Source organism: Harpegnathos saltator, unplaced genomic scaffold, assembly GCF_003227715.2.
Source record: "Harpegnathos saltator strain DR-91 unplaced genomic scaffold, Hsal_v8.6 scaffold1, whole genome shotgun sequence".
NCBI classification, from domain to species: Eukaryota; Metazoa; Arthropoda; class Insecta; order Hymenoptera; family Formicidae; genus Harpegnathos; species Harpegnathos saltator.
Window position 1 is genome coordinate 895,367 of NW_020229872.1, and position 9,162 is coordinate 904,528.

The 9,162-nt window shown below is 44.8% G+C and overlaps 2 protein-coding genes across 3 annotated transcripts in view; both read left to right on the forward strand.

The window, feature by feature from the left end:
* LOC105189034 (RNA-binding protein fusilli) overlaps positions 1-1,263 on the forward strand; it is a 28,231-nt gene extending 26,968 nt beyond the window's left edge. Inside the window, exon 11 of the mRNA XM_025303282.1 lies at positions 110-1,263. Within this exon, the coding sequence (XP_025159067.1) occupies positions 110-132 (23 nt within the window). The 3' untranslated portion in view covers positions 133-1,263. The remainder of the gene's footprint in view (positions 1-109) is intronic.
* A 1,647-nt stretch (positions 1,264-2,910) lies between these two features.
* LOC112589531 (leucine-rich repeat extensin-like protein 5) lies at positions 2,911-7,279 on the forward strand. Of its 2 annotated transcripts, XM_025303371.1 has the most exons (3): positions 2,911-3,856; positions 4,149-4,357; positions 4,967-7,279. In XM_025303371.1, the coding sequence occupies exons 2-3, from the start codon at positions 4,157-4,159 to the stop codon at positions 5,144-5,146; spliced, it is 381 nt and encodes a 126-aa protein (XP_025159156.1). In that variant the 5' UTR covers positions 2,911-3,856; positions 4,149-4,156; the 3' UTR covers positions 5,147-7,279. The 2 variants fall into 2 exon arrangements, with proteins under 2 accessions (XP_025159156.1, XP_025159117.1); XM_025303332.1 differs by having other exon boundaries at positions 2,913-4,357.
* Positions 7,280-9,162: the final 1,883 nt, after the last annotated feature.

Genomic DNA, 9,162 nt, shown 5'->3' on the forward strand with positions numbered 1-9,162 from the left:
TCTCTCTCTCTCTCTCTCTTTCCCGTATATCCTGTTTCTCTCTCTCCGTCACACATGCGCGCAATTATCCCTACAATTATCTTACATGGGACCACTTTTTCTCGCACAGGACGCAGTAGCATTATCACATAGAGGTCGGAGAGTAGCAGTATCTTGGTGTAATCCCTCTTTAGTTCTATCTCCGTTATAGCAGCTGCCAAGTAAAAACGAAAGTATCTGTCATTAATTGGACACACTCGGTCCGGTTTCTGGTCTATTAATGAAATAACGTAACGTGCTCGAGATACGGTGTGTGTTATCTCGAGGGTTATAACCGAGGGTCGCTCTCGCAGGAACGTCGAGCACAATTGACGCAAGTAAATAATCGTTCCTATAGTCGCAGGCCGCTAATTGCGAAACTGTGCCGGCGCCCGAAATGAGCGCATTGATAAAGAGCTCGGACGGAAGGGAGGGGACAAAAAGGAAGACCTTCCCCTTCGCGACTCGGTGAGCCGTTTCTCGATAATTCGCACGATTAGCGTCCTGCGATTAAGCGTTCAAGGGGCGTGCATTTCTCGAGATCCTCGAGATACCGTGGAATCGGGATCGCACATTCCGATTCGGCTTTACATAGCATTAATCGATACCATAGAGATATAGATAACAGTGGCGAAGCGATGCGAAGTGAATCGAAGAGCAGGAAGTATCCTGGTGTCATGCGACGTGTAAAGATCCGGCAGGAGATCACGTTCACAGACTGTAAAGTAGCGTAAAGCAAGAATGAGACAGCAGGACCGCGCGCTTCGCCTTCGCATCGTTTCCGTCGGGGTTGCATTTAGGAGATTTTTTTTTCTTTTAGTACCTAGTGCGTACCGCAGCGCGTGGAGGTGTCCTTCGCGAGTGCTAATTCCGTCAGCTAAAGCGCAGCCTAGTTGTCTTTTCGGTTTCTTTGTTTCTTCTCTCTTCAGTTATCTCGACGCCGCGTCTCTCCGCTCTCCCTCCCTTCCCCCCGTTTCAGTATGGAAATTTTATATTCTATTTTGTCTTCACGTGTGTGCATCTCCTCGGAGGAATTGCGGCGGACACTCGACACGCGCGCGGTATACACGTGTTTGTTATCCATGCATACGCACACACTCACACACACACACACACACACACGCGCGTGAGACTTCGGTATAAATCTCTCTTTTTTTTTTTATCTCCTGTATACACACTCTCTGTATCTCGACGATTTTTTATATCGATAATAAGGATCATGTTAATAAATGTGCCTTGTGGACATACATATCTTTTTGCTTGCCGGGTTGGTGGACTCTTACCCTGATTATATTACCTCGCACGATGGTTGCGCTCTTCGCGTCTCGTCTCTCCCGCCTGCTGCCTCTCGTCTCCTCCCCGGCTTTCTTCGTTCCCCCTTCGCAATCGCGCTTCTCGCGTGTTTCTTTTTTTTTCTTTCTCTTTTCTCTTTTCCCACAGTGGTCTCTCGTATGTCTCGGATTAGGTGATTAACCACAGAGCCACGGGGACGCGACTCCTCCCCTTGATCGAAGAGTCCACACGTCGAAGATCGCAACCATCGTTATCTTGTTACGTTCTATACATTTTTTTTCCATTGGGGTCACAGGTATCTTTGGTATATCTACAGATCAAGTTGGAGATTTCTGTGTCGTAACTATTTATTAGCTCTCTCTTTCTCTTGCTCGTTCTGTTTATTGTTGTTTTCTCCTCTGTTGCTCCTTCTCTCGTTCTCTTGCGCAAAGATTGTCTCTGATTTTCTCTTTGTTTCTCTTTCTTTCTCCCTTCTCTCCCCCCATCTCTCTTTCTCTCTCTCTCTCTCTCTCTCTCTCTCTCTCTGTCTCTCCGTTCGTGTCTCTCTGTGCACTCTCTTTAAATTTCATGGATTTCCTTTCACACGTTTCTTAGCGTCACGGCGCATGCAAACGTGTTGAATGACGTGATTTAAATCGGCTGGAAAAAGGTGCGAAAAGAGCCTCAGGCAAAATAATGTATCTAGAGCGGGGAAGAATTTTACTCCGACCGACCGAAGCTGCAAGAGTGAACCGACCGTTCACTCTTGCAGCTCCGAGCGGCAGCATTTTCGTTCGGAGTAGCGGGAGTGAATTCTCGCTCGTTCCGAACGAGATTGCACCCCGGGAAATTTAGAGAGCGCACGAATCCTTCCCCATCTCCAGTCGTAAGACTAATCTCTAGGTGTGCCTTCTTTTCTGTTCGTCCGTGTCTCTCACAGACGTATCGATTGTCGACGAGCTCCGTCAGCCGGCTTCGCTGCCGCTGAGAGAGTTCTCGAGTTACTCCGAGTCTCTAACGGTATCCGGAAGTCACCCTTCTCAATGTGGCAAGTGTCTATGAACCATTGCTTCCTGCTATGCCGATCGTCCCAGCGGCCTAGAGTTTTAGGTAACGGTAGTCTAGCGTATCTTCTCTCCCGTCACGCATCACGTTTCTTTCACCCCGAACTTTCGCCGCAAACGGCGATTCATGAATTCATACGACGAATTGAATCGCGCGAGATGTACGACGGTTTGTTATTGTTTGTCTCGTTTATCACGTCTCCGCTTATCAAGAGCACTTAATAACTCGGAAGGCTACTTGTACTTGCACACTCATGGTTCTCAGATATTCACAGAATGCTACTTATATTATATATGTACGTTTAACGACTGTCGGAATCTCTCGTTTCTGTAACCGAGGTGAAAGAAATCTCTAGCGAGGAACGCCGCGTTTTGCAAATTAACAAGAGGCGATACGCGTACAGGCTTTACCTTTCGCCGACTAATTACAAAAAAAAGAAGTCGCACGCAAAATGGCTTTTTCGCTGGGCGAGAGAGGAGGAAGTGAGAGAGAGAGAGAGAGAGAGAGAGAGAGAGAGAGAGAAAGAGAGAGAGAGAGGGAGTGAAGGAGTGAGGGAGTGAGGGAGTGAGGAAGAGAAAGAGAAGGATAGAGGGGAGGAGAAGAGAGAAAGAGAAAGAGTGAGTGTGAAAGAGAGAGAATCTGCGTGTATCTGGTGATTTGGCAGAGGGGCGAATACGCAAGTTGCTGCATTACATATATATATATATAAAAAGATATACATATATATATACATATATATCGTGTTACAATGGTGCAGTGTCGATTGCTGTTATGGTAGCGGGACCTACAAAATACTAACTTCTGTGCTTACAGGTAGGAAAAGTCCAAGTCTCATTATTCCTATGGATGACTGCCTCTTATACGTTCCGGGCAAACACGAAGGGATCCCAACATTTTTTGCCGACTCGCCGATGTGAATTTTGAATTTGAAACCTCTGCGCACGACTGTGTGTGATAGTACGAGTGATATTTCCTCCAAATTTCACTTAAACCTGTTTTCAATTCAGCCGAACTCTCCTGACTGATTGTTTAATTTAAATTTCAGGTTCTCGTTTAAATGCGCAAGAGAGTACTCAGTCCGAGTTTCAAACATTCACGAGACATAGTCCTTGCCCCGTGTAACTTCGTGAGAATCGCTTCCTCGTGTTTTGCACGTACCGTACAAGAGCAGTCTGAGTTGAAAGTGAAATCGTGCGGATCGGCGCGACAAGGGTTGCACGAAGGGTTGTAAAACTTCGGCGGCTCTTGATACCGAAAAAGCACTAAAGAGAGAGAGAGAGAGAGAGAGCGCACTAATTCACTTTCGTAGCGTGCGGACACTTAGCCCGTTGATTATGGTCGACTGATATATACTTGGCGCATTACTAGTACTAAACGATCGCTTTGTGTGCTTCTAGAAACTCCTGCGGATCTGCACGATGTCACTCGTCGTAATTGTGGAGTGGTTACATTAGTGGGCACTCTTCTTTACGTTTGTACATACATAGACGGACAATCGTGGGTACTACGAGTCTCTCTTTTTTTTCTCTTTCTGTGCGAATCACACGACTATTGTTGTAACGATCTGCGATCCCGCGAGATCCGCCAGAGTGACGAAAGATCTCCGAACAAGACGATGATAATACGTTTCTCGACCTCGCGAGTCGCGACCTCTTCTAAAAGATTCGATCGAGATGTTCGTGTTCGCCACGACAAATTCCAACGAGCTTCCTGCTGTTTTGCACGCACCGACTCGAACGAGCCGAGTTCACTCGAGCCGGAGCCGGACGTTTATCTTGTTTTTCTTTCTGTAGGAGGCACGATGTTGCCGCCGCCGCCGCCGCCGGTCGCGATATTCCCACCTGCGGCCGCAATGTTACCGCGCGGCCCGCCGCAATTCGCGACGCCATATCCACCGCCTATCTTCTACTGGCCTTACCCTTCGCCGCCGGTCAGTCCGACCAATTATTACACTCCCGCGAGTGTCAGCGGTATCGCGCCGATCCCTCAGCAAGCGGCTCTGGTAAGTCAATCGTCGTCAGTGTACCGTTCTGATGTTTTGTTTATTTTATATTTATTTTATTATATTTATTTTCTTTTATATTTATTTTTGTTTATCTTATTTTTATTATTTATATTTATTTATATTTATTTTCTTTTATATTTATTTATATTTGATTTTATTTTATTTTATATTTATTTTTATTATATTTATTTTATTTTATATTTTATTCATCCAATTAGAGACTTAAGCAAAATTTACCGTTCTACCACGCTTGCTCTTGAAATTACTTATTATTATTATTTCAGCAACTTTCTGTACAGTAAATGACATTTGGAACAGGAATGAAAGTGACATCCTTCCTTATCAAAATCGAATTGAATAATTTTCCTCAGTATCTGTAAATTATGATTTTTATTTCTGTCACACTCTGTTCATAAGATCTTTCTTACTGCGGTTGGACACGCCCAGAACTTTTATGCAAATACTCAACGTTTGTAAGAACCGAGATCTGTTCTTTGAGATAAAGTTCAGAACGTTTGGCTTTAGTCAAGATTTTTCAGTCGCTTCGAATATTATTTAATATTTCTCATCGCTGAGATTTGTTCCAACTTAATCATGTGTTTTCAGCTAGCACCAGCGGAATGTCTGCAGATAGCTCCGGGTGCAACGGTGCCGACGTCTACTCCGACAGCGGCCGACGCGCGTATCGAGGCGTATCTACCGCGGATGGAGCTAGAGAAGCGGATGGCCGCGTTGCCGCCACCGCAAACTGAGTGCAATCCCTTCGTCGAGGTGTTCATGGTTTGATCCGCCCGTGCCTGGAGACCCTCTTGCCGATCTTTCACCCGGTTCCTTGCCTCGTAGGTCGCTGTAATCGCAGGTCGAGACGAGACAGTCGATCCTCCAAAGACGGTCGCGTCTCGTTTTTCTCTTTCTCTCTCGCGTACTCACGCTTTTTGCGCTGGAAAGCTGACGTGAAAAGTTGGGACAGTGCGAGTCCTACGCGAGTCCTGTCCCCGTCGTCGACGAAGCATTAGCAATATTTCTTTTAGTGAGAGACCTCGTATACGTATACGATGTATCGTGCGGGAGAGTATAACGAATGTGAGAAATACGGAATAGAGAAAGAGAGAGAGAGAGAGAGAGAAAGAGAGAGAGAGAGAGAGAAAGAGAAAGAGAGAAAGAGGTGACCTGTTCGCCGGGACTTTCCCCCAGCCCCACAAAACTCTTCTTCTTCGCGTTCATACAACGTAACGAAACCTTCGATGCGTCGCCCGCGCGCAAGAGAGCGACGCGTTTCTTTCTAGTCTAGAGATAGATAAGGGCCGGTTGTGCATTGCGTTCGCGCACACAGCGGCGTTTCTCTCTCGTCGTTTGTTCCGATACGTCCCCCCCCCTCCTTTCTCCTCCGCCTCGCGAACGGATGAGACACGTGCATTTTCATCTACAATTTTTTTTCTCCTTATTACCGTGTCACGCTAATGATGTTCTACGTTGTAACGATCGCCGCGTGCGGTTGCTGCTGCCTGATCGTCGTTGCGATTATCGTGTCGAGTTCGAGCCAACCTCGATTGAAAAATTTCGAGCTCGATCGAGTCGAGTTCGACGCGTCTCACTACAAACTATGTAAATTATATATAGGCCGCGAATAATAATTTGTGTCGATCGCACCGAATGCAAGCGAGTGCGACGAACAACGTTTGAGGGCGCAGAGCCCACGTTGTGCGCCAACTCTCGTCTACTTGGAAGAAAACACGTCGCCTTGGACGCATTTGATCTTCCAGGCTTGGAATGCCCTAGTTAGCTGTGCGCCTCTCTGTGTTAATTTTATCCTTTCGAATTTTATGTGCGACTCTCGTTTTAAGTATATCTTACTTAAGTTAAGTTTTAAGATGAAGAAAATTTATGTATGTTCGTGCAAGGTGACCCGTAGCTGATGGTGCAGCCAGAAAGTTGTGATTCTCCATGAAAAAAAAAACATAGCCAGAATGAAACTTCCTCATTCTTCGTTTTCGAGAGACAACTTTGAATATTCGATTGATTTTTTGGCTCATAACCCATACAGTATATAAAGTTGAAAAAACGTTGCTGCAACGTTACAATGTTGTAGCAATATTGCAGAAAGGTTGTCGCAACTTTCGTGCTGTATGGGAAATGCCAGAAATTTTAGTTCCTTTTAGCTTAACTAATGACGCATTAGGACTCTTTTTGCTTGTTTTTTTTTCAATGTTAGGCAATATTATTATTTCATTCTGCAAGCAACAAGTACAACCTGGTCCAGCTAAAGAGAACAAGTCTTATGTTTTCAATTAAAACGCGTATTTGATTCGTTCGTCGCGTGGAATCAGGTGGCTTTGCTCTCTCTATCTCTCTGTATTGTTTCACGTAGGGTCACCCACTTCTTTTATTACCGGCTTCGGGACATCTTGTATGTGTTACATACATATATATACGTGCGTACTAATGTGTACGTACATACACATACGTATGTATATATTTTTAATCTACATATCACATCGTTCGCGAACTCGAGTCATCGTTGGATCCCCGCGCGTATCTCCGCGTCCTTTCATTCATCCGCTCTTTACAGTGTCTTTCAACGTGCATACACCGTCGAGAATGCCGCGCGACGACGACGACGACGTTCTCGCGTTTCCTACGTTAAAGCATGATCGTGTGACAACAGCAAATATTACAAAAGTCTTCCGTTAAGTTCTTGCTTCCCCCTCGTTCCCTCGCCGGGACAATCTTATCATTCCGTTTATTAAATCGCGTTTATTACCGCCTTAGAGAGAGAGATATATATATATATATACACACACGTTATATCGATATATATTAATCAACAAATCAGCACTTAGTGACTCTTACGATACATAAGCATAGAAATACATACATATGTGTGTGTGTGTGTGTGTGTGTGTGTGTGTGTGTGTGTGTGTGTGTGTGTGTGTGTGTGTGTGTGTGTGTGTGGGTGTGCGTGGTGCGTGTGCGTGCGTGTGTGTGGTGTGTGTGTGTGTGTGTGTGTGTGTGTGTGTGTGTGTGTGTGTGTGTGTGTGTGTGTGTGTGTGTGTGTGTGTAAGCGAGGTGTCGTTCGCGAAACGTTGCAGAGTGAGTCGTCGAACGAATGACGCGGCTGGCGAGATTAGCCGTTGTATAGCTCAACTACACGATTATCTCGGATTCGCGCGAGTCCGGACGAGCGGCGGAATCCGATTATTCTTTTTACATTTTACCTTTTAGCATAAATGTACGGAAATAAAGAGGTCGTTTCGCGGTATCGACGAACTGACAGCCGCGAGACCGCTCGATCGCGCGCAAATACACTCGCCGATCTCGTCGCGACTGTTACAGTTTGATCTTGTACCTTCAAACAAGGTGTATCGCTCTGTTACTCCGATGGTTATTTGCTCCGGAGGACGATATCCGGCGAATGCCGGATGCTTCAAGCGCAGCGCATGTCGACTGGCGCCGAAGTCATGTTGACAATAACGCGTCGAATATCTCGTGGGACGTGCGAATAAAGGCGAGGTAAACGCTTTATCGGTGAAATAGCATGGCAGGAAATGCACTTTGATATTAACCGAGTGATATCAACAAAAACTGTTATACGTATACGTAATCCCAGAGCTATAACTTCTTATAGAGAAAAGATCTTTATATGATTGTTTACATCTTTGTGTATCTCTTTACACAAAACTACAAATTTATATCTTTGTACATGTAAAAAGTTTTATATAAATTTTTTTATATAAATTTATATATATATATATAAATTTAAATCTTCGTTTTAGCATTTATCGCTTTTTACAGAGTCAAATGTTTGAACTAGAAGAGTAGCTTGCACCTCGGGCAACGTCTTCGCTCATGTTTGATCAGCGCGTTTGCTGTTTAGTGCAATTTCTTTATTCGTACGATCCACAATCTATCTTGCAGTGCAACGAAAACGACCGGCCGTTAGGGATCACGCGCGAGCGAAGCGGAGTGAACTCGCTCCTTCTTCCTCCTCCTTCCTTTTCCTCGAAACGGGATGCAACAATTTCGCGACGTGCGCGCTTCAGTGTTCCGACCTTGATGAGCGCGACTTGGGCACGACGAGGAGCTCCGTCGACGGAGGAGACGACCTCGTGAAGTCCAACGGTGCTCGTTCGTCGTGTTGTCGTTACCGTACGTGTGATCACGCACGATTGGTGCAATAGTTTTTAACGTCTCTTCTTCGTGGTAATAAATTGTGCAATAGAGATCAAGCAGGTGCGCCTCCGATGCCTGAGGAATGCTGAACGGCCAATTAAATGAGCGTATGAGCGTGTCCGGTTTCACCGACGTCAGTTTCGCCTAATATATCTGCTTCCTTTCCTCGGACGACAATACGTAGATGTATTTTTGCCGAATAATAATGTGGAGAGAGAAAGCTATATATGTGGATAAAAGGAAAGATAAGCGTCAGTAATATAAGATTACCTGTAGTAATATACAATATAAAGGATGACAAATTGTAATTTTTCTCCGTTGGCGAAGACGGACACGATGCATTCGTTTAAGCGCACCCTGACGAATTGACGTTTACGATTAATCCATGAACACAATTGTTCTTACCGTCGTAGCTGTTTATTATTGTAAGGATGCTAGAAAAGAAAAACGGTCTCAAATGGTGATAACGTGCATTACTGTCGATCAGTCCGAATGTATGCGGAGGTACCTGATTAGACGATCTCGATATGAGCCTTCTCTAAGAATATATATATATATATATATATATATATATATATAAACATAGCTATATTAGAAAATTGTATATACATTCACATATATATATATATTTA

Excerpts from the sequence above, each read along its gene's own strand:
- LOC112589531 (XM_025303332.1), top strand. The coding sequence starts at position 3,971 with ATGATAATACGTTTCTCGACCTCGCGAGTCGCGACCTCTTCTAAAAGA. Across the intron at positions 4,358-4,966 it reads TCCCTCAGCAAGCGGCTCTG|CTAGCACCAGCGGAATGTCT; the intron begins GTAAGTCAATCG and ends ATGTGTTTTCAG.